At 46.3% G+C, this 24,656-nt stretch overlaps 1 protein-coding gene and 1 pseudogene across 1 annotated transcript; one reads left to right on the top strand and one right to left on the bottom strand.

Moving 5' to 3' along the window:
- The first annotated feature begins 15,807 nt into the window (after positions 1-15,807).
- On the top strand, positions 15,808-17,832 carry LOC123395800 (cytochrome P450 76M5-like). The gene is made up of 2 exons (XM_045090832.1): positions 15,808-16,902; positions 16,976-17,832. Exons 1-2 carry the CDS (start codon positions 15,847-15,849, stop codon positions 17,594-17,596), a joined length of 1,677 nt encoding a protein of 558 aa, XP_044946767.1. The 5' UTR covers positions 15,808-15,846; the 3' UTR covers positions 17,597-17,832.
- A 4,216-nt stretch (positions 17,833-22,048) lies between these two features.
- On the bottom strand, positions 22,049-24,109 carry LOC123396874 (annotated as a pseudogene).
- Between the last annotated feature and the right edge of the window lie 547 nt (positions 24,110-24,656).

Raw genomic sequence — 24,656 nt, 5'->3', positions numbered from 1 at the left:
GAAGGAGTTCTTGGTTGCGTTGTAAGGTGTGAATTTGAGTAAGACTCAAAACCCGACCACAGCAGAATAAAGAGAATAGACGAAGGTCGTCTTCTATGCCTTAGCCGTAGAATCTAAAGTATGCCATGTTGTGTACCGCACCTGATGTGTGCCTTGACTCAAAGTCTGTTGAGAGGTACAGAGAGTGATCCATGATTGAATCACTAGCAGCGGTCAAAATTTATCCTTAGTAACAAATGGACTAAGGAATTTTTCTTGATTATGGAGGTGGTTAAAGAGTTCGACGTAAAGGGTTACGTCGATGCAAGCTTTGACACTAATCCGAATAACTATGAGTGGTGAAACGGATTCATATAGTAGAGTAGATATTTGGAGCATTTCCGAATAGCACGTAGTAGCAGCATCTATAAGATGACATAAAGATTTGTAAAGAACGCACGGATCTGAAAGTTTCAGAACAATTGACTAAAACCTCTCTCACGAGCAAGACGTGATCAGACCCCATAACTATATGGGTGTTGGATTCGTTGGAATCACATCGTGATGTGAACTAGATTATTGACTCTAGTGCAAGTGGAAGACTGTTGGAAATATGACCTAGAGGCAATAATAAATTAGTTATTATTATATTTCTTAGTTCATGATAATCGTTTATTATCCATGCTATAATTGTATTGATTGGAAACACAATACTTGTGTGGATACATAGACAAAACACTGTCCCTAGTAAGCCTCTAGTTGACTAGCTCGTTGATCAAAGATGGTCAAGGTTTCCTGGCCATAGGCAAGTGTTGTCACTTGATAACGGGATCACATCATTAGGAGAATCATGTGATGGACTAGACCCAAACTAATAGACGTAGCATGTTGATTGTGTCATTTTGTTGCTACTGTTTTCTGCGTGTCAAGTATTTGTTCCTATGACCATGAGATCATATAACTCACGGACACCGGAGGAATGCTTTGTGTGTATCAAACGTCGCAACATAACTGGGTGACTATAAAGATGCTCTACAGGTATCTCCGAAGGTGTTCGTTGAGTTAGTATGGATCGAGACTGGGATTTGTCACTCCGTGTGACGGAGAGGTATCTCGGGGCCCACTCGGTAATACAACATCACACACAAGCCTTGCAAGCAATGTGACTTAGTGTAAGTTGCGGGATCTTGTATTACGGAACGAGTAAAGAGACTTGCCGGTAAACGAGATTGAAATAGGTATGCGGATACTGACGATCGAATCTCGGGCAAGTAACATACCGAAGGACAAAGGGAATGACATACGGGATTATATGAATCCTTGGCACTGAGGTTCAAACGATAAGATCTTCGTAGAATATGTAGGATCCAATATGGGCATCCAGGTCCCGCTATTGGATATTGACCGAGGAGTCTCTCGGGTCATGTCTACATAGTTCTCGTACCCGCAGGGTCTGCACACTTAAGGTTCGACATTGTTTTATGCTTATTTGAGTTATATGGTTGGTTACCGAATGTTGTTCGGAGTCCCGGATGAGATCACGGACGTCACGAAGGTTTCTGGAATGGTCCGGAAATGAAGATTGATATATAGGATGACCTCATTTGATTACCGGAAGGTTTTCGGAGTTACCGGGAATGTACCGGGAATGACGAATGGGTTCCGGGAGTTCACCGGGGGGGCCCACCCACCCCGGGGAAGCCCATGGGTGTTTGGGGTGCCACACCAGCCCTTAGTGGGCTGGTGAGACAGCCCAAGAGAGGCCTATGCGCATAGGAAAGAAAATCAAAGAGGAAAGGAAAAAAAGAAGGAGGTGGGAAAGGGAAGAAGGACTCCACCTTCCAAACCAAGTGGATTTCGGTTTGGGAGGGGGAGACCTTCCCCCTTGGCTCGGCCGACTCCCTTGGGAGTCCTTGGACCCCAAGGCAAGTCTCCCCCCTCCTCCTCCTATATATAGTGGGGTTTTATGGCTGATTTGAGACGAATTTTCCACGGCAGCCCGACCACATACCTCCACGGTTTTTCCTCTAGATCGCGTTTCTGCGGAGCTCGGGCGGAGCCCTGCTGAGAGAAGGTCATCACCAACCTCCGGAGCGCCGTCACGCTACTGGAGAACTCTTCTACCTCTCCGTCTCTCTTGCTGGATCAAGAAGGCCGAGATCATCGTCGAGCTATACGTGTGCTGAACGCGGAGGTGCCGTCCGTTTGGTACTAGATCGTGGGACTGATCGCAGGATTGTTCGCGGGGCGTATCGAGGGACGTGAGGACGTTCCACTACATCAACCGCGTTCACTAACGCTTCTGCTGTACGATCTACAAGGGTACGTAGATCACTCATCCCCTCTCGTAGATGGACATCACCATGATAGGTCTTCGTGCGCGTAGGAAATTTTTTGTTTCCCATGCGACGTTCCCCAAGAAATAGTGCTGATTTGGAGGAGCTGAAATATTTCTAAGTCTGAGATCTGTTATGTTTTGTTGCTGTCTTGTCTTGCTTGTATCTTGTGATCTGTAGCTCTTTTGAGGTTGGTGCAATGTAGTTAGTTGTATCCCTTGTGTTTCTCTAGCATTCTGTAAATTTTCATGCCATTTGGAGTCCTGTAGCTTATGGTTTTGCTACTGTTAATATTGCTTCAGATCGAAAACTGCACTTTCATGAGGTGTTATTTTCACTAAGTCTAAAATAGTGTGTGGGAAGCTATGTTGTGTCCCCTTTTCCTAGTGATCCATGATGCCATGCTAGTTGTTGTTAGTTGTTTCTAGTAGTGCTTCTTACCCTCTTTCGTGTCATGCCTTGCTTGAGTTTATCGGAGTTGTGTAGCCCGTAATTGTGGGGCGTAGAAAATGCTATATGTCCGATTTTGCCAGATTGTAGTGATATCTTGTTTTGCTCGTAGTTTTTGAACCATAGCTCTGTTTTGATCGTGTCCTACATGAAACTTGCTTAGAATCTTGTGTAATTTCATTTTCTCTCGCTGTTTGTATGGTTTGAAGTGCTCGTGACCGTCATTCCACACATATTGCATTCATGCCAGCATATCTTGCGGTGCTTGTATCTTTTGAACCGTAGCTCCATTGGAGAAGTTCTCTATGTGAAAATTGCTTGAAATGACGCGTTGAATCACGTGAACCAATTTGTTTTGCTGTTTAAAAACTAATTAAATGTGTTAGTTCAGATCTGAACAGAATTGTAAATTAACATGTGAGGTCGTCTCGGAGGTGCTATATGTCATTTTCGACCTCATTTAAAATGCCTAGATAGCGTAGATTAATTACGCTTCACCCTTGCCATGTTTAACCACATTTAATATTGCCGTGTATCTAATCGGGATAGAACTAAATAAATAAAAACGGAGTTTCGTCAATATGCAACTCGTTGCATATTGAACTTCACTTAATGTGTAGTGTTTGATTGTGTGAATTGTCATGCCGTGTCTTGCATGTATTCAGCTGCTCATGCAACATTTGTGTTGTGCATCGTGTGGTGAATTCCGTGTGTTGATTTGTGTTTCCGGTTTGGTTCGTCTCGATAGAGTTTCGCAGCGTGCCGGATTGTGAGGACCTGTTCGACTACATCGGTTCGTCTGCTTCACGGAAGCATTCTTCTTCCAAGCGGGATCTCAGGCAAGATGACCATTTACCCAGATACCATTACTATCATTGCCATGCTAGTTGTACCGTTTCTATCGATTATGTCTCGTTGCCTACTACCTGTTAAATATCAGCCTCTCAACAATGCCATGAAAACCTTCAACCTGTTCAATCTAGCAAACCACTGATTGGCTATGTTGCTGCTTGCTTAACCCTGTGTTAGCGTTGCTAGTTGCAGGTGCAGTTGCTTCCATGTGTTAACATGGGTTCCTTGTTATATCACCATATTAAATGCTATTTAATTTAATGCACCTATATACTTGGTAAAAGGTGGAAGGCTCAGCCTTTCTAGCCTGGTGTTTTGTTCCACCTTTGCCCCCTTAGTTTTTCGGCTACCGGTATTATGTTCCATAATTGAGCGCTCCTAACACGATCGGGGTTGTTATGGGGACCCCCTTGATAATTCGTTTTAGTTTAAAGCTGGTCTGGCAAGGCCCAACATTGGTACTACATTTGCCTAATAACCTAATAAAATTGCATAGGGACTTTCTGGACCCCGAGGATAATTTAATCAACCCCCCGGGCCAGTGCTCCGCATGAGTGTTGGTCCACCCACCTAGCAGTCGGCGGTGCCACCTCAGGGGCAACTCGAGGTTTGGCTACCGTCCACTATGCATTGACGGTGTGTCTTGAGAACGAGATACGCGGCTCCTATCGGGTTCGTTGACACACCGGGTGGCCTTGCTGGATTAGTTTTACCTTTGACGAGATATCTTGTGCATCGGGATTCCGGTGATGCTTTGGGTAATCTCAGAGTTCAGGTTTTCCACTAGGGAATCCGACGAGATCGCGAGCTTCGTGATTGAGGATTTCTATGCGGCTTGTGGTAATTTGTGATGGACTAGTTGGAGCACCCCTGCAGGGTTAAATCTTTTCGGAAAGCCGTGCCCGCAGTTATGTGGCAACGTGGAAACTTTGTCTAACACTCGTTCTATATAACTTGAAGTTAACTTAATTAAAACTTAGCAACTGTGTGAGTAACCGTGATTGTCTCTTTCGTGAGTTCCTTCTCCAATCGAGGACACGGTGGGGTTATGTATGACGTAGGTAGGTGTTCAGGATCATTCAGTTGATCATCAGTAGTTCACGTTCGTTATGCGTAGATCTTCCCCCTCTTATTTTCTTATACTCATAAGTTACCCACCAAATATATGCTTAGACGTTGCTGCAACCTCACCACTTAACCATGCCTCACCCATTAAGCTTTGCTAGTCTTGATACCTTTGGAAATGAGATTGCTCAGTCCCCTGTGGCTCACAGATTACTACAACACCAGTTGCAGGTACATGTAAAGAGTACTTGACGCGTGCGCGTTGATTGTTCATTTGGAGTTGCTTCTTCTTCTTCTTCATCATCGATCTAGGATGGGTTCTAGGCCGGCAGCCTGGAATAGCAAGGATGGACGTCGTTCTTCTTTTGTCGTTTGTCTTCGTCCGTAATCGGACCCTGCTCTTACTCTTGATGAATATGTAATGTACTAATGTGACTCTGATGTAGCTTGTGGCGAGTGTAAGCCAATTCTATTATATATCTCTTCTTTTCAGTACATATACTTGTAACGATATCTATTCTTGCGACACGACGAGATGCGCTTCTATCCCTGACGTGGCCTTCGTGCCAAATTGAGGATAGGGTCGCATCTTGGGCGTGACAAGTTGGTATCAGAGCAGTACCGACCTAGGAGCCCCCTTGATTGATCGAACTTGGCCGAGTCTTGTCTAGTGAAAAACTGTTTTGAGTCTAGTTATATATCGGAGAGTAGGATTCTTTTTTCTCCTCTTCTATGCTCTCGTGAGGAATCTGGACGTAATAATTTAATTCTACTCCTCTTCTCACTCAAATTTTTTTAGGATCACGCGGATATTTTTGGAACCTATATGATGCCGATGTGACGGAGTTCTGTCTTGGTGCCTCCTATCTGCTTTGAGTTTCAGGGGAGTTGAGCTCCAGGGGATTCTTGAGCACATCGTTATCATTCAGATTTCTTAGTATCTCAGAACGAAAGATGTTCGTAATTGCTTCAATACTAGTAGTGGCGAGATAACCCCGATGTCGCCAGTACTGGTTCAGATTGTTCTGGAGTACTGCCATACTTTGTATCGTTGTGATCATGAGGGTCTGTTGTAGATGAAGGTCCGAGATTCTGGTTGTGTGTTGACGGATGTGATACAAGTGACGGGTTAGTATATGAGTTGTGTGATATTACTCCTTGTATCCGTGTACCACATTGCATGACCAGATATTTCGGGAATTCATAGATGGGAATTCAAGTAGTTACTTATAGGACATTGTTCCAACAAATGCATGATGTTAGGTTGGGGTTCGACATCTAGTGGATTCCTGTCCACGAAAATATCGGACGAAATCTTTCTCATGAGTTTGTTCTGGCTTGTTTCATAAGCCTCATCCTTTGTGTTGTTGAATTTCGTAATTCAAGTTGCTTCGATGTCAAGTGGTGATTTCAGATCTTTTCTAAGAGGTGTTCTCATATTTTTATGAGAGTATTAATTCTTTTGCTCTATCAATTGTCTTATCAATTCCTTTCAACCGGAGTCATCGTATCAATTCCATTCAACCGGTGTGTTTCTCTTCAAGTAATTCTATCCTCTCCAATTTTGCAAGATCATTCTCTCATTTCTTTCCGGAGTTCATCTCATATGTTCCAAGTTGTCTTTGTTTTTCCCCGCCCTCCCACCCTTTTTCTCAGTGATTCAATTTTCATCCAAGAGTTTTCTTTTCATTGTGCTTCCGCTGTGTGTTATTTTCTCTCTTACCCGGTGATTCGTTGTGAAGATTCTCAGGAGCTTCATGTTCATATTTATTCATTCTTGTCATCCTTACCGGTGAATTCATTTCAGTTATCCATGGTCATCATGTCCTTTTCAACCATTAAATTCTTTCCGACGTTCGAAATTCTTTCAGCCTATCTTGTTTATTAATTCCTCTCTCTTTCTATCCGGAGTGTTAAAGATATTTCAGTAGTTTCTCGTTTTCAATTCTTTTAATTATTTCGAGGTGCTAACCTCATCTAGTTTTCTTATACCGGTACAATATCTCTCGTTCTAGCAATTGTTTCAACGGCGATTTCTTTGAGTGGACCCATAACCCACAGGTTTTCCCAGGATCTTGTCTGGCTCTTGTAATCATCCGGAGATCTTTAATTCTTTTCAACTATGACGTAAGTATGATTTCCATCAGTCATATTACTTCTTCAAGATCTATTTGAATTATTTCTCGTCTTTGGCTCAACCTTGCATTCTTCTTTATTCTGGAGTGTCTCAGTTATTCGTGGTGTTGTTTCTCGTCATCATTCTCAGCTTGCTATTCGAAGGAGTGTTTTCTCTCAAACCTTGGTTCATTCTCTTGGAGATTCATCATTTCAGCCTTGTGTTATCATCTGGAATTGTTTCCAATCATGAGTGATTAATTTCTTGCTATCCGGTGCATTTTTCAATTGTTTTCATTCTCGATCCTCCGAAGGCCATCATTTTAGAAGATTCTTTGTTCTCAGCTTTCAGCTTTCATCCTCAATTCTTCTCAATTGTTGTCTCTTCGTTTGTCTCTCGATTATTCCGGTGCCTTATTCAAGTTTTCTGTTAGGTGGATCATGATCTCATCATTCTCATGTATCTCCAGTCATTCATGGTTGCCTCATTCATTTCAATTCTCACCGGTGTTTTTTTTGCAACAATTCTTCTAGTTTGTGCTCATATCTCTGCTCAATCATTTCTAGAGGAATAAGTGGTATGCTAAATCCGCTGCTTGTCGTCAATTAAACTTGATGAAGGACAAGCATAACATAATTCTTATTCTTGTTCGTAGTATTTTGAATTCTTCTTCCGGAGTGGCTCATGATATCAATTCTTTTCGCAAGTGCTTATCTTTCTTTTCCGGAGTTCCAAGTTCTTGTAGTATCTCTTTGTGAGGCTTCATCTAAATCTTGGCAAGGTCATAATCTTAGTCTTTTCTACCTTGATGTCGTTGCATCATTCATTTGTATACGGAGGTCCTTCTTGGTGGTTCGTCAAGATTTCATTCATTCTGAATTGTTCTTCAAGATTCCTGTTGGAGTACCTCAAGTATTCTTTCTCTTGCATTTATATGTGCAATTGTTCTTCCTTTATCCTTTGAGGTGGTATTATAGCATTCTTGTTAGTGTAGGAGCCTCGAAGAGATTTCCTTTCAAGAATGAGATAATTAAACCCACCAATTCTATGATCATGAGATATTTGCAACCCATGATTCCATCATTGAGCTATTTTGGTTTGGATTTCACCTAAAGCTTTTCCTATGGATTGTTGCTATCATGGTGCTTGTCATTAATCCAAGTTTTCAATGTATCCTCTTGGTGTAAGAAGTGTTCATATCTTGTTTCTCCCAATCAATCCTTGTTTCTGTTAGTGGCTGGTTGTCACTTCATTAGTTTGAAAAGGTTTCCATAAGGCCACTACTATCTTGTTCTTTTCGTTGTTGTTTTTCCAACAACTCCGTTCAATTCTTTGTGCAAGGTTGCTTGCTAAGTTCATTGGAGTTAGTAGTTTTCATTCTTTTCTTCCTTCTCTTCTTCCGTATGAGCTAGTTCCTATTCTCTTGTCCCGAGGCATTGTGATGTTGCTCTTTTGGGTCTATATGTTGCTCTATCAAGATCATGGTGTTCCCTTGTTCTATTTAATTGTTTGTTATGAATATTGTCTATTTCTTCCATCTTATCGAATTTTTTGTCCCATTTTCCTACCGAAGTGCTGCCGAAATTTTCCGTGAATTCTTGATTGTTTCTCATATCATTCCTCATCGCTTGGCAACCTTCAAGGATTGTTGGTTTCACTCGTTTGTCAAAGAAGCGACTAAATTCTTACCTCTTGTTCTTTCTCACCCTCTCCCCCTTTCATTCCTGGATCTCGGGGCGAGATCCTCTTGTAGTGTAGGAGAGTTGTGACAGCCCGAGACCGACATTCCAGAAGATTCCCCTCTCTTTCCGTTTTCGTCGTGTGTCTATTTTTATTTGTCGCATCATCATCGCATCATGCGCATCATCTGCATGGCATCAGCATCTCCGTTGTCGCCCGTTTTCAAAACTTGCATCCGTTAGTAGTTGCCGGTTCTCGTCGTTGTCCGTTGTGAGCCTGACCGCACACGCACGCGCCCGCGGCATCGTTCAAAACCCTGTTTTAAAAGTGTGCGTAAAAATTTCTCTGATTGGGGTGAAATTTGACGTGCGGTCTCATTTTAATATAGCTAGGCCGCCTGACTAATTTCGTCGCGATCGGAGTCCGTCTGGTACCCGAACGGTCGACCGTAGCGGCACCGTATTCGGTCTACCGTCGGGATGTTTTAAAACACGTTGCCGCGCCACCCGTTTTCCCTCTCGTCTCCGGATTACTGCTCCACACAACCCACTAGTTCCACCTAGTCACTTCCTCCGTTCGTGGTCATCGGATCACGATCGGACGGACGAGGTCCACCCCACCAGAGACCAACCCTATATAAGTAACACCCCCTAGAGAGACCCCTCTCACTTCACTAGGGTTTCCCCTAGTAATTTTTGCAGCCACCCCCCTCAAAAACTCCACCTGTTAGCCCTCGCACTTCAATATCCCGCAGCCATAACCCTCTGGACGAATCTGACCATTGGATTCACATCTAATGGATCATATTCGCCCAGTTTCTCACCTACCGGACATGTCTCGCCTCCAACCGGACACGTCCGGCGTCCACAGGGCCAAGAGAGCAGCCCGAGCCCTCCATGGCAGCGCCACAGACGTCTCTCGCACCTTCCCCGACGCCGGCCGGTGCGCCCCTGCCCTTCGCCACCAGCAGCCGGAGCCCCGCGTAGGTCGCCGCCCTCGTCCGTGCTTCGTCCCCTGCCGGAGTTGCCTGCCGTGTGCCGAGCGCCGCCGGTGTTCCCTGCTTGCCCCGCCGCCGTCCGGCCCGGATCCGGCGAGATCCGGCCGGATCTGCCGCCTCCGCTACCCGGGGCTCCTCAGTCGCGTCGCCCGCGCCCCAGGAGCCTGCCCCCCGGTCGCCTCCGGCTCGAGCGGAGAAGCTCCTCGTCCCAGCGCCCGCAGTCGGCAGCAAGGAGCGCAGGCACACGACGAGCTGTCGCCGCCACGCCTCGCTTGGGCCTCGCCTCGCGTGGGCCTGCGCCTCCCTCCAGGCCTACCCGAGCTGGGCCACTGGCCTCCCCCCGCCTCGGCCCACTGCCTCCTTGCCCCCAGGCGAGCTAAGGTGAGCCTCTGCCCCTATCCCATGGCCGTGGCGCATTTTAACATTATATTGCGCATGCCCGATTCGGCCTATTAGTAGTTTAGGCCCGATAGTCTTATTTTTTTTAGGTTTCGGTTTAGTTAATTCCAGGTTATAGACGATATTAAAACGTCCGTAACTTCTATTCCGTAAGTCGGATCGCGACGTGTTGCATATGGTTTTCATGTAGATTTGCGCGTAGAATCTGTTTATCAAACTTGCATATTCGTTTGACATCGTTTAACGTGCCTAACGCCTAATTTAGCGTGCTGTCCTAATATGTTTTGCCCGTAGATTATTTTCCGTGCGTGTCCGGGTTGCTCGTATGCCATAGATAAAATGCCCATGTTTTAGGAACCTATTTTCCATGTATTTTAGAGCGGTCATTGGTATTTTTGCGTGTAGGGATTGCCGCTAGTTTATTTTCCCGTGTATAGGTTATTTTCTCGCATTTAGCGTGTGGTATTATTTTTGTTGTGCAACCCCACATATTTTATATGTTTTCGGGGTAGAAAATCCATTGGATTTTTCTGTGCAATTAGTTTTAGCTTTTGAGTAAGTTAGTTCGCGCGATATTTTGCCATGATGCCCTTTTGTTTAAATCGTAGGATTTATTCCGTGCTTTGTTTGAAGGAGTTGTCAACTAGGGAGTTGTTCTTGGGTGTTTAGTCTAGCCCCTGGTATTTTTAGTTGCAATAGAAATGCATGTTTAGGTGTGGTTTGCTTGCTATCAAGTTGCTATAAATAGTGCTGATTTGGAGGAGCTGAAATATTTCTAAGTCTGGGATCTATTATATTTTGTTGCTGTCTTGTCTTGCTTGTATCTTGTGATGTGTAGCTCTTTTGAGGTTGGTGCAATGGAGTTAGTTGTAGCCCTTGTGTTTCTCTAGCATTCTGTAAATTTTCATGCCATCTGGAGTCCTGTAGCTTATGGTTTTGCTGCTGTCAATATTGCTTCAGATCGAAAACTGCACTTTCATGAGGTGTTATTTTCACTAAGTCTGAAATAGTGTGTGGGAAGCTATGTTGTGTCCCCTTTTCCTAGTGATCCATGATGCCATGCTAGTTGTTGTTAGTTGTTTGTAGTAGTGCATCTTGCCCTCTTTCGTGTCATGCCTTGCTTGAGTTTATCCGAGTTGTGTAGCCCGTAATTGTGGGGCGTAGAAAATGCTATGTGGCTGATTTTGACAGATTGTAGTGATATCTTGTTTTGCTCGTAGTTTTTGAACCATAGCTCTGTTTTGATCGTGTCCTACATGAAACTTGCTTAGAATCTCGTGTAGTTTCATTTTCTCTCTCTGTTTGTATGTTTCGAAGTGCTCGTGACTGTCGTTGCACACATATTGCATTCATGCCATCATATCTTGCGGTGCTTGTATCTTTTGAACCGTAGCTCCGTTGGAGAAGTTCTCTATGTGAAAATTGCTTGAAATGACGCGTAGAATCACGTGAACCTATTTGTTTTGCTGTTTAACAACTAATTAAATGTGTTAGTTCAGATCTGGACAGAATTGTAAATTAACATGTGAGGTCGTCTCGGAGGTGCTATATGTCATTTCCGACCTCATTTAAAATGCCTAGATAGGTAGATTAATTACGCTTCACCCATGCCATGTTTAACCAAATTTAATATTGCCGTGTATCTAATCGGGATAGTACTAAATAAATAAACGTGGAGTTTCGTTAATATGCAACTCGTTGCATATTGAACTTCACTTAATGTGTAGTGTTTGATTGTGTGAGTTGTCATGCCGTGTCTTGCATGTATTCAGCTGCTCATGCATCATTTGTGTTGTGCATCGTGTGGTGAATTCCATGTGTTGATTTGTGTTTCCGGTTTGCTTCGTCTCGATAGAGTTCCGCAGCGTGCCGGATTGTGAGGACCCGTTCGACTACGTCTGTTCGTCTGCTTCACGGAGGCATTCTTCTTCCAAGCGGGATCTGAGGCAAGATGACCATTTCCCCAGATACCATTACTATCATTACCATGCTAGTTTTACCGTTTCTATCGATTATGTCTCGTTGCCTACCACCTGTTAAATATCAGCCTCTCAACAATGCCATGAAAACCTTCAACCTATTCAATCTAGCAAACCACTCATTGGCTATGTTACTGCTTGCTTAACCCTGTGTTAGCGTTGCTAGTTGCACGTGCAGTTGCTTCCATGTGTTAACATGGGTTCCTTGTTATATCACCATATTAAATGCTATTTAATTTAATGCACCTATATACTTGGTAAAAGGTGGAAGGCTCGGCCTTTCTAGCCTGGTATTTTGTTCCACCTTTGCCCCCTTAGTTTTCGGCTACTGGTGTTATGTTCCATAATTGAGCGCTCCTAACATGATCGGGGTTGTTATGGGGACCCCCTTGATAATTTGTTTTAGTTTAAAGCTGGTCTCGCAAGGCCCAACATTGGTACTACATTTGCCTAATAACCTAATAAAATTGCATAGGGACTTTCCGGACCACGAGGATAATTTAATCAACTCGGGGCCAGTGCTCCGCATGAGTGTTGATCCACCCACCTAGCAGTCGGCGGTGCCACCTCGGGGCAACTCGAGGTTTGGCTACCGTCCACTATGCATAGACGGTGTGTCCTGAGAACGATATACACGGCTCCTATCGGGTTCGTCGACACACCGGGTGGCCTTGCTGGATTAGTTTTACCTTTGACGAGATATCTTGTGGATCGGGATTCCGGTGATGCTTTGGGTAATCTCAGAGTTGAGGTTTTCCACTAGGGAATCCGACGAGATCGCGAGCTTCGTGATTGAGGATTTCTATGCGGCTTGTGGTAATTTGTGATGGACTAGTTGGAGCACCCCTGCAGGGTTAAATCTTTTCGGAAAGTCGTGCCCGCGGTTATGTGGCAACGTGGAAACTTTGTCTAACACTGGTTCTAGATAACTTGAAGTTAACTTAATTAAAACTTGCCAACTGTGTGAGTAACCGTGACTGTCTCTTTCGTGAGTTCCTTCTCCGATCGAGGACACGGTGGGGTTATGTCTGACGTAGGTAGGTGTTCAGGATCATTCAGTTGATCATCAGTAGTTCACGTTCGTTATGCGTAGATCTTCCCCCTCTTATTTTCTTATACTCATAAGTTACCCACCAAATATATGCTTAGACGTTGCTGCAACCTCACCACTTAACCATGCCTCACCCATTAAGCTTTGCTAGTCTTGATACCTTTGGAAATGAGATTGCTCAGTCCCCTGTGGCTCACAGATTACTACAACACCAGTTGCAGGTACATGTAAAGAGTACTTGACGCGTGCGCGTTGATTGTTCATTTGGAGTTGCTTCTTCTTCTTCTTCATCATCGATCTAGGATGGGTTCTAGGCCGGCAGCCTGGAATAGCAAGGATGGACGTCGTTCTTCTTTTGTCGTTTGTCTTCGTCCGTAGTCGGACCCTGCTCTTACTCTTGATGAATATGTAATGTACTGATGTGAATCTGATGTAGCTTGTGGTGAGTATAAGCCAATTCTATTATATATCTCTTCTTTTTAGTACATGTACTTGTAACGATATCCATTCTTGCGACACGACGAGATGCGCTTCTATCCCTAACGAGGCCTTCGTGCCAAATTGAGGATAGGGTCGCATCTTGGGCGTGACAGTAGCGAAGAATCGTTCTTGCTAGATACACATAGAAGCCACGTAAAACATTATCGGTGTACTAAAGTATGGGCCTTTATTCTCCCGTACTTCTGCGCGGACAGTTGTAGCCACGCCTGCAGCAAGGGTTGTCGGGGATTGTTGAAGGCAAAGACGAAGACATCCAGTAGACGTCAAGACGACGACCAGACGACTGAAGACTGAAGCTTGGGATCCCGGCAAGATCCTTGCCGAGGGAGCTAGCGAGGCCCCGACAAGACGTGCGCCTGACAAGATCCCACCAGGCTACCACAACTCCAGCCCAACGACCAACTGTCCTCCCTCCACGATACGTGTCATCCCTCCGGGGTACGTGACGGTTGGTTTGCTCGTGGTGAAAAAAATGAAAGGAAAGGGCACGGGGCACGAGTGACCCCCTGTGCCCCATATTTAGGGCATATTTGGGACACAGAGTATGAAAATTTGGGGCAGCCCTATAATAGGGCACGTGATAGGGCAGCTGTTGGAGGCTGTTTTTTGCCCTTTCATGTTATATAAAATGTTTTTTGGGAACCAGGCCTAATTTAGGTCCGCTGTTAGAAATGCTCAAAAATCCTGCAAAAGTTACATGCTTATACACTAGAACCCTGAAAGTTGCCAACATGACATGTACCAATTTTGAGAATAGACAAGTGCCAACGTTCTAAGAGCATCTCCAACAGCGGCGCCACAAAACGTGCGCACGGGATAAACTACGTTTTAGCGCGCACGGGATGAAAAAACGCGCTCCAGCGGAGGCGGCAAATTAGCGCAAGCTACAAATGATTACGCGCGCGGGAGAAAGCGGGGGGCCGCACACTAGATTTGGCGCACTGCTTCCGGCACGCCTATAAAATGTGGCGCTTGTCACGCGGCTTCCCATCGCGCCCTCAACACTACCACGTGCGCTCGCCGCTTCCTCGCCGCTGCCTCTGCCGCCCCGCCACCGACGCGCCCCCACCGAGCCACCATGCCGCCACGCCGCCGTAGATCTTCGGGCTACCGCGGCGTTCGCGAGCGCCTCTTCGGCGCCTACTACGCCGAGATCCGGTCCGGCGACGTCCGCCTTGGCCTCGGCACGTTCGAGACCTCCCACGAGGCTGCCCGCGCGTATGACGCGGCGGCATGGCGCCTAGGAAGGCCTCGCGCGCACATGCATTTTTAGAACGTTTACACGCGCGAGAAGGCCCATGACCTCGCCCCTCCGCCTCGTCTGATAACAGGCTAGGACCGTGAGGACCACCGTCGGCGGCAGCGCTGCCTCCTCGTTGCCGAGGAGGACGAGCGAGCCATGGCGGAGTGGCGCCGACGCCACCCGGAGGACGTCGCCTTCGAAAACGCCTTCTGGGCGGAGAGGACGACAAGGTGCCGCGAGGAGCGGGATGACAGGCGTCGGCGCAAGGCACTGACCATATCACACTGCCAGGTCGTCAACAACGGTGGGACGTCATTCTTCGGGAGTGACGATGAACGTTGAGATGATATTTGGCTCGATATCTCGGACACCGAGGATGATGATGATGATGAGGACGACAGGGAGTAGGTTCTAGTAATTGCACCGTAGTTTTTATCCATCTATGCGATGTATCGTTTTATCTATGTATTGTGGATATCGTTTTATTTATCTATCTATGAAATATCTATGTATATCTATGTATTGTGTGAGAGCGCGCGCTGCATTTTAGCGCATCTGCGCTGCATTTTACAGCGGCCGCTGGAGCCTGCGTTGGCCGCCGCGCCAAAACAGGCAAACGGCGTGCCACAAACCCTCAAACGCCCGAAATGCCTTTCCGGTCATTGTTCGGTCAAAAAAAGTTTATTCAATGACTAACCGATATCCATCATATCTATTTCAAATCTAAAAACGATATAAGAGCTCGCGGACGCGACCGGGTACACCCGATCAGTCTGCCATGTAAGACGAGACCCCCATCCAAGATAATCTTTTCTCTTTCCATTAATCACGTGTAAGTGACCGGACATATAAATAAAATTAAAAAGTACAGCTGCACGGATAAAAAAATAGGCTTCAAACGGACGCGTCCGATCTATTTGGACGCGTCCGCAGACGTTTAAGGAATCATATTTGTTAAATCCGGGTGCAGAGGCTCTAACGTAGATAGATGTAGATACATGGTTTATCTAAGAAACTTGCATCCCGTTTTAATAAAACACAATTTGCAGTCCAAGTTGGAATATAGAAAACTCGCATACTCACTCAACTTGTCTTCCACAACTTCTCAAAGCAATAGAAAACCGCATTGCCATGATCATATCCTCTTTCCCAAGTTGATCAAAACAGCGCACGCCTTTGCAACTTGCAACCATTAAAAATGTCTAAGTTGGTACCTGGATGTTTGACCCTTGTGAAACAAGTTATGTTCAACTTTTCAATGTCACAAAATTGTCCAATTTTGCAAACATACACAACTGGGATTGGGAATCTTGGCAACGAAACCTACAAGTCCAAATACATCTTCAGATCTTGTGTGCCATTATCAGTCATGGAGCCGACGCTATTTTCAGTGTGCATCTCGGTGCTCTGTGTCGCACTACTGTGCCTCGTATGGAGCAAGTCAACGAAGCCCCCCGCCGGTGCGCCTGCACCGCCACCGCCGCCTGGCCCAACGCCGTTCCCCGTCATCGGCAACATCCCCGACCTGCTCCGTGGCGGCGAGCTACACCGCGCGCTCGCTCGCCTGTCGGCGTCCTACGGCCCCGTCATGTCCATGAGGCTCGGCATGGCGAGCCTCGTCGTGCTGTCGTCCCCGGCTACGGCGCACGAGGCGCTCCACAAGAAGGAGGGCGCCGTCTCCTCCCGGTGGGTCCCCGACAGCGCCAGCGTCATGGGCCACAGCGGCATCTCCATGGTGTGGCTCCCGAGCTCCAGCCCGCTGTGGAAGCACCTGCGCACCGTGGCGAGCACCCTGCTCTTCACGTCCCGGCGGCTCGGCGCCAGTCGCGCCATCCAGGAGCGCAAGGCACGGGAGCTCGTTGACCACTTACACGCGAGCTCCGGGCGCCCGGTGCGCGTTGCGCTCTCCGTGTTCAGCGCCGTGCTCAACATGATGTCCAGCGTTCTGTTCTCGGAGGACGTCGTGGAGCTGGGGTCGGTGACCGGGCAGGAGTTCATGGAGCTCATCGCAAACTCTGTCGCGGAGACGGCCAAGCCCAACATTTCCGACTTCTTCCCATTCCTCAGCTCGCTAGATCTCAGCCGCCGCCGCCGCGCGGTCGCCGCGAATCTCAGTAGATTCTACCAGTTCTTCGACGCTGTCATAGATCGTCGGTTGAACAGCGCCGAGAAGCCCGGCGACCTGCTGGAGTCGCTGCTCGAGCTCCCCGCCAAATCCCAGCTCGAGCGGCCGGTGATCCGAGCTCTCCTAACGGTACATAACATCTTCCATGACTGATGAAATTAAATCTGTAACCGTAGTAATTAATCTTGCTGTCATGAACCAGGATCTGTTCATCGCTGGGAGCCACACGACGACGACCACGGTGGAGTGGGCGATGGCCGAGCTGCTCCGCAACCCGACCAAAATGGCGAAGGCGCGCGCCGAGCTCAGGGAAGCGTTCGGATCCGGCAACGCAGAGGAAGGTGACCACGCCAACCTCCCGTACCTCCAGGCCGTGATGAAGGAAACGATGCGGCTGCACCCCCCAGCGCCGCTGCTGCTGCCGCACGAGGTGTCGGAGCCCGGCGTGACGCTGGGCGGCTTCTCGGTGCCCAAGGGCGCCCGTGTCCTGATCAACGTGTGGGCCATCGGGAGGGACCCCGAGGTGTGGGCCGAGCCGGGGGTGTTCATGCCGGAGAGGTTCTTGGACAGGGAGGTGGACTTCAGGGGGAGGGCGTTGGAGTTCATACCGTTCGGGTCGGGGCGGAGGGCGTGCCCCGGCATGCCGCTGGCCGTGACGGTCGTGCCGATGGTGTTGGCATCGCTGCTCCACGAGTTCGAATGGAGGCTGCCGGATGGGATGGTGCCCGGTGATGTTGATCTCAGCGACCGGTTTGGCGCCGCGCTAGAGCTCGCCGTTCCTCTGCGGGCGGTGCCGGTTTGGACGAAAGGCGCGCAAGATTGAGTTCGTGACGAACTCATTGCCCGTGTACTTATTACTAGTTAAATGCAAGTGCGTGCGTTGTCACCAGAATAAATGTTTATGCTGCTATTTCATCGAGATGTTGCTTGTGTCATTATGATGACCAAAGTTATTTCACCTAGTGTTATGTATCGTGTTTGCTCCAAAGAAAATGTTCCTTTAACGCATACTTCTAGTATCCAAATTAATAGTAAATTGGACTATCTTGTGCATTCCTATAAGTATTTGCTTTAGTCATGAGCATTCAAAATCTTTATATCGGGTACTGAATCTTCTTGGTGCTAGCAAATCAAACATCAACGAATCATTTACTCATTAATCGAATAGGTATTATGTTTGAAACATATATTTTTCTACTAACAGAAACTAAAAGAATATGGTATACATGTCACTTGTAGGATCCAAAAGATAAAGATAAATATGTCAGAAGCTAGTAAAATGTCAAAACAAAAGCCAAATGTCAAAACAAAAGCCAAATGTTTGCCTTCATTTTTGACCATGTACATTAGGCCCACTCGATCCACTGGTTCATCGAATATTATCTTCTACTACTGTATTCACTCTTGATTCATCTAAAGATCACATCTACACTTGCATCTGAAGACCAGCCACACATTTGTGTTTTAAAGGTCCCCAATATGCTTCCACAATTGTTCTGCATATGGGAAGCTCTCCATCGTGTCAAAGGAGGAACTTCGTTAATTCATACACATGCAAATCAGAGTATAATCTCCCCTTAGCAAAAACTCGCATTAGTGGATGTTTGTTATATCCTATAATAACATTTTTGCAACAAGGTGTCCTGGACTAAGTGCGCTTCTGATGGTGGCAAAGAGGTCAAGCCAAAGTGTTCATAGTATTCATGAATCTAATAACAGTCCAAAAACAAGCGTGATTGCCATCCCACAAGACCGTCGTGACGGAAGCCTCGTGACTCCCTACACAACTACACCACAGGAAAACATTATATGTTTAGGCTGGGAATGAAAATAAATATATAGTTTAAGCATGTTGACATGGCAAACCAACATATTCATATCAGAAACACAAAACCATTCATATAAAGAAAATCATGCACCCACACACTGATCACTTGTTTCTTCCTGTCAAAGTCTAGCATAATAATCGCCCGCGAAATATCGTTCAGGCTAACCCAAGTCGCATGGTAGTTTCCTAGAAAAATGATGCACCCACACACGCACGTCTGTTTTTGATATAGACATGTTAAGAAGGTAAGCTTCAATGCAAAAAAATATTGATGTGTGCTATTTCTAGCGTTGAACTTCCATTCAAAGTTCAGAAAAGAAATATTCAAAGTTCCGTACATTTTATGATTGCGTGCAGGTTAGTATTTTACTTTTTAGATCCTTGAGACTCTTCTTATCCCATTCTAAAATAGCTTATGTAAATATTTCTATTCATGGTTCGATAGTTGCTCATCCAACTTGTAGGAAAATCAAGTTAATCTTTCAACCATAGAGCTAAGAGGAATACACCTGGTATGAAATTTATTAATAACATGAACAATAAAAATGAAAAATGGCACGAGTGAAGAAAAAAAGAAATGCATCCAGATAACTCTAGCAAGGTAAACATAAAAATGCTTTATTGATTTATCATTTTCAAATAAGTTCACAAAGACATCATAATAAGAATTTCTAATCATGTGATATTAGTTAACAAAAAATGAATGTTTGCATTCATTCTTAACCATGTAAATTAGGCCCACTCGACCGACTGGTTCATAGAATATTATCTTCTACTACCATATTCACTCTTGATTCATCTAAAGATCACATCTACACTTGCATCTGAAGACCAGCCAGACATTTGTGTTTTAAAGGTCCCCAATATGCTTCCACAATTGTTCTACACATGGAAAGCTCTCCATCGTGTCAAAGGAGGAGCTTCGTTAATTCATACACATGCATATCAGAGTATCATCTCCCCTCAGCAACAACTCACATTAGTGGATATTTGTTATATCCTATAATAACATTTTTGCAACAAGGTGTCCTGGACTAAGTGCGCTTCTGATGGTGGCAAAGAGGTCAAGCCAAAGTGTTCATAGTATTCATGAATCTAATAACAGTCCAAAAACAAGCGTGATTGCCATCCCACAAAACCGTCGTGATGGAAGCCTGATGATTCCCTACACAACTACACCACAGGGAAACATTATCTGTTTAGGCTGGGAATGAAAATAAATATATAGTTTAAGCATGTTGACATGGCAAACCAACATATTCATATCAGAAACACAAAACCATTCATATAAAGAAAAGCATGCACCCACACACTGATCACTTGTTTCTTCCTGTCAAAGTCTAGCATAATAATCGCCCGCGAAATATCGTTCAGGCTAACCCAAGTCGCATGGTAGTTTCCTAGAAAAATGATGCACCCACACACCCACGTCTGTTTTTGATATAGACATGTTAAGAAGGTAAGCTTCAATGCAAAAAAATATTGCCGTGTGCTATTTCTAGGGTTGAACTTCCATTCAAAGTTCAGAAAAGAAATATTCAAAGTTCCGTACATTTTATGATTGCGTGCAGGTTAGTATTTTACTTTTTAGACCCTTAAGGCTCTTCTTATCCTATTCTAAAATAGCTTATGTAAATATTTCTATTCATGGTTCGATAGTTGCTCATGCAACTTGTAGGAAAACCAAGTTAATCTTTCAACCATAGAGCTAAGAGGAATACACGTGGTATGAAATTCATTGATAACATGAACAATAAAAATGAAAAATGGCACGAGCGAAGCAAAAAATAAATGCAGCCAAGTAACTCTAGCAAGGTAAACATAAAAATGCTTTATTGATTTATCATTTTCAAATAAGTTCACAAAGAGATCATAATAAGAATTTCTAATCATGTGATATTAGTTAACAAAAAATGTGTACGTGATACAGAAAATGGTAAGTTGCATCAAAAGCTCATGCAAGACGCTGCAACAATGTCTGGAATAATTTACGTTTGCGCATACTTGGAAACCATAGCTAGCCATACAAAATTAGAAGAAGCAGAAAAAGGCATCGGAATGAAGTTCAGACCATTAAGGTTTAAAAGATAGCAGAGAACCAACTGCGGGGAATCACAAGCTTACCAACCGATAACCGTAGAAGATTATTGGCATTGAGGGCTTCGGCGTAGGGCCATATGGCATCGGCGTAGGGGTATATCGACGACCACCGTCGCATAGCACCTTCGGGGTCGCGAACGTTGGTGTACCCGACCAGGCCGTCTGCAATGGCGTAGGGCCATATGGCATCGTCTTAGGGGTATATCGACGGCCACCGTTGCATAGCACCTTCAGGGTCACGAACGTCGGCGTACCCAACCAGGCCGTCGGCAACGAGCCTTATTCTGGTAGTGATCATCCCTTTCTTTTTTCACTGTACAACAACACAAGCGTTGAAACCAATTTTGCTGCCTCCAATCTAATATGAACATGGATTTAGATTCTTTAAGTACTACCGGAAATCTTAGCTGTGTGCAAAAAATAAATTGTCTAAACTAATAGCTCCATCGCCGTCAACTTGTTGATGTCCTGGACTCCTGGATCACTGGTTCAGTGGTCCTTCTGTGATTCCAGGTGCAAACTGGCATCGTAATGGTGGATCAGAATCTCAGAATCAAACCAGACTCTTTGCATGCACAGGTCTAGGAAGCAAATGGTTGGCTGTCGACGGGTGATGCGCGTGCCTTGGAGCGTGCCGAGAGCACGTGCCTGAGGGTGGTGACCACCTTCTTCCTCGAGTACTTGCGGACGGAGCTGATGCTGCCGGCCTCCGACTTGGTCACGTCGGTATCGGAGCTGATCTCGATCACGTGCTGTGGTGGAGGAGTGACGGGCTTGACATGAGCCCTCCGCAGCGCACGTCTCGCCGCCGGGTTCTTGACCTTCTCCTGGGCGTTCTTGAGGAGTTGGGCTCCGAAGTTCCTCATGACGGGGCGGTTCACGGGCTCATGGGGCTGCGGCTTCCTGTTTCTAAGAAGGAACCATTAGCGGAAGATCCACGGGAAGAAGGGGGATCATACTGGAACGGGTACTGGGCTTCAGTTGAAAAGAACTGGCGTTGTACACTGTGTCATTGTCAGTTACAAAAGTCGAAAGATGATGCTTCTTCCAGTACATGTGTGATATCCATTACCAGCAGCAAGTCAAGCCCTTTTCTTCGAGTCGATGCGACCACTACACGAGAGTTGATCCCTCATGTTTGTTCCCTGAAGTTTGTACCAGACTACTGGTACTAGCATCGGGAAGCTTTTTTTAGACCAAAAATGGAGCATCAGAATTCAGAAGCTGTGTGAGGTCTGAATCTGTGACATACAGCTGCAGATTGTCATGAAACCATATATGCGTCGTGATGCTCGCTTGCTCTTGCCGAAATGCTTTCGAGCTTGGCATCAACCAGAACCATTCTGTTCACGAGTAGTCACCGTTGCAGCAAGAGCCATCCGAGAATTGGTGATAGATATTTGTGTCCCCGACAACAATCCTCCGTCCTAAATATTTCGATATCAACTTTAGTGCATGCGGACGTTCTTCTTGACAAGTATTGGGGTTGTGGCCTCGGTTGATATCAGACCAAAAACGACAGCCATCCTCACACTATGCTTGTTAGGATCTGTTGTTCTCCTCGACTCCAGAGAGGTTGGATCGGATCGATTCGTCGGGACCCTCATTTCTCCAATCTTTCCTGATAGAAAGTCGGACACTCCTTGTATCATCTTGTTGTGAGGGCGTGTCATGCCCCCGTTGCAAATCGGCAGGAGATACCATGAAGCTCAATTATGCTTCTTGGATCTGTCCTTCGGAGCCCCTTCTCTTCCATCAGTGATTTTATTCTCTCGACATCCTTCCATCTCTCAGCATCGGCGTACATGGAAGAAATAAGAACATAGCAACCTGTGTTGTCATGTTCCAATTGGTCGTGTTCTAGTTGGAATATCCTCTCTGCTGCATATTCCGCTATGTCTATATCATTGTTGTTCCTGCTTGCGGTCAGTAGGGAGCCCCAAACCCTGAATGTTGGATCTATTGGCATTTTTTCAATAAATTGCATAACCTATTTAAGATCACCTGCCCGATCGAGAAGATCTGTCATGCATCTGTAGTGCTCAATCTGTGGGATCATACCATAGTCACATTGCATTGAATTGAACTGTGTCCAGCCTTCATCTGTCAAGCTTGAGACACTTCAAGCAGTCAACACGGAGACAAAGGTACTCCCATTTGGTTGCAGACCATTACGTTTCATCTCGGAGAACATCTCTAGTGCACTTCTCCCCTGACCATGAATCGCATAACCCATTATCATTGTGTTCCAAGAGATCACATCCTTAGCTGCCATTTTGTCAAATATCTCCCTTGAGGACAGAACATGACCACACCTAGCATACATATGCATAACTGCGTTCATGATGAGAGTGCTCTCCCCGTAACCTAGCCTGATAATATAGTTGTGCATTTGCCTGCATTGTCTCAGCAACCCCAGGAAAACAAACGCTGGTACTACTGCCGACATGGTGAAATAATCAGGGTAAAGCGGCTGATTCAGTAAGTCGAGGAACAATGTGATCGCTTCCATATACATCTCCTTGTAAATGTAGGCAGCGATCATATTGTTCCATGATACCAGAGTTTTGGTCGTCATCTGTCTATTGTTCCATGATACCAGAGTTTTGGTCGTCATCTGTCCAAATACCTTCTCCGATGATTTCACTTTGCCAACTTTGTTGTACATCTCGAGAAGAGCAGTCACAAGCACCACGTGAGGAAGAAACTGTCTTCTAGTTATGGAACCATGAGCACTCCTTCCATACAGTGAGCTCTCAGTTTGAGCACAGGCAGCGAGCAAATTGATAGCAGTGACCACTTCCACCTGGTGGCCCTCTGCCTTCATTTGCACGAAGCAGTCAAATGCCTCCTCAGGACGTTCATTGAGCGCATACCCACCTATCATGCAATTCCATGCCACCATGGTCCTCGACGACATCGTCGCAAACACGCCCTCGGCAGAAGCAATGTCGCCACACTTGCAGTACATGTCAAGGATAGAAGTGCCAACCTTGATGTCATGCTCCATCCCGTGCGTGATCACGTAGGCGTGGATCTCCCGCCCTTGCATTAGAGCCGACTCCAAGCAGCAAGTTGCAAGCGCGGCGATGATCCCGACACCGTGATGCTGCATCTCCAATGCCTCGTGCATCTCCCTGAAGCAGACAAGCGCGAGCGCCCCGAGGCCGTTGGACACGTAGCCGTCGACCATGGAGTTCGAGGTGACGATGTCCCTGGCCGGCATTCCGTCGAACACCCTCTCGGGTAGTGTGTTTCTCCTCCTTACCCTTCGGCCGCGCGGATGTTGACGACGTTGGCGATGTCGGCGAGGGGGGGGGGGTTGTTGGCCTCAACGTTGCCGATGTTGCCCAGGGCGCGGCGGGTGTTCTTGGGGTCGCCGGCCATAGCCGCCTTCTGCTTGCCCATGGCAGGGACACCACCACCTCTACCGAAGGTTGCACGACAGAAACAAGAAATCAGATCCGTCGCTCGGAGGTGGATCAAATCAAAACACATCAAATCGTCATCAGAGTTGGTGTACCGATCGGCGGATGAGGCGAGATCGCCGAGGAGGATGGCCGGTACCGGTGCTTGCGATCGCTCTCCTTCCCGATGGTTCTGGCCCTGGCGGCCACCTACCCGCTGGCCGCCTCGTTCCCACGCCTCGACGGCGGGCACCTTGGGTGTGGGCAGTTCATCCGCGTGTGGTGGCGGCGACGGAGATCTTTCTCGCGAGATCGGGAGGGTGGATGGATCGGGGCGAGAGGTGGGGAGACTAGGAGAGGGACGCGGGACGTGGGCCAGGAGTGGGTCGTGTGTTTTCTTAATCGTGCGAGGGAAGGCTGCGATGGAACTTGTGGTGGGAATTTTAGTGAACCGGATGTTTTCTGTATTTAATCGCCTGGTTAATCGCTTGGTTTATGGAGGGATGAAAAAAAATCGGTGGAACTGCTAGCGATGGCAGTGTTAGCGA

This window comes from Hordeum vulgare, chromosome 5H, assembly GCF_904849725.1.
Source record: "Hordeum vulgare subsp. vulgare chromosome 5H, MorexV3_pseudomolecules_assembly, whole genome shotgun sequence".
NCBI lineage: Eukaryota > Viridiplantae > Streptophyta > Magnoliopsida > Poales > Poaceae > Hordeum > Hordeum vulgare.
The sequence above is the reverse complement of the archived record's forward strand: the minus strand, read 5'-3'. Positions and strand labels throughout refer to the sequence as shown.

What these genes read in the sequence shown, in the direction of transcription:
- LOC123395800 (XM_045090832.1), top strand. Translation starts at nt 15,847, where the DNA reads ATGTCTAAGTTGGTACCTGGATGTTTGACCCTTGTGAAACAAGTTATG. An exon ending in TGATCCGAGCTCTCCTAACG is followed by an intron (nt 16,903 to 16,975) that starts GTACATAACATC and finishes GTCATGAACCAG; the next exon opens with GATCTGTTCATCGCTGGGAG.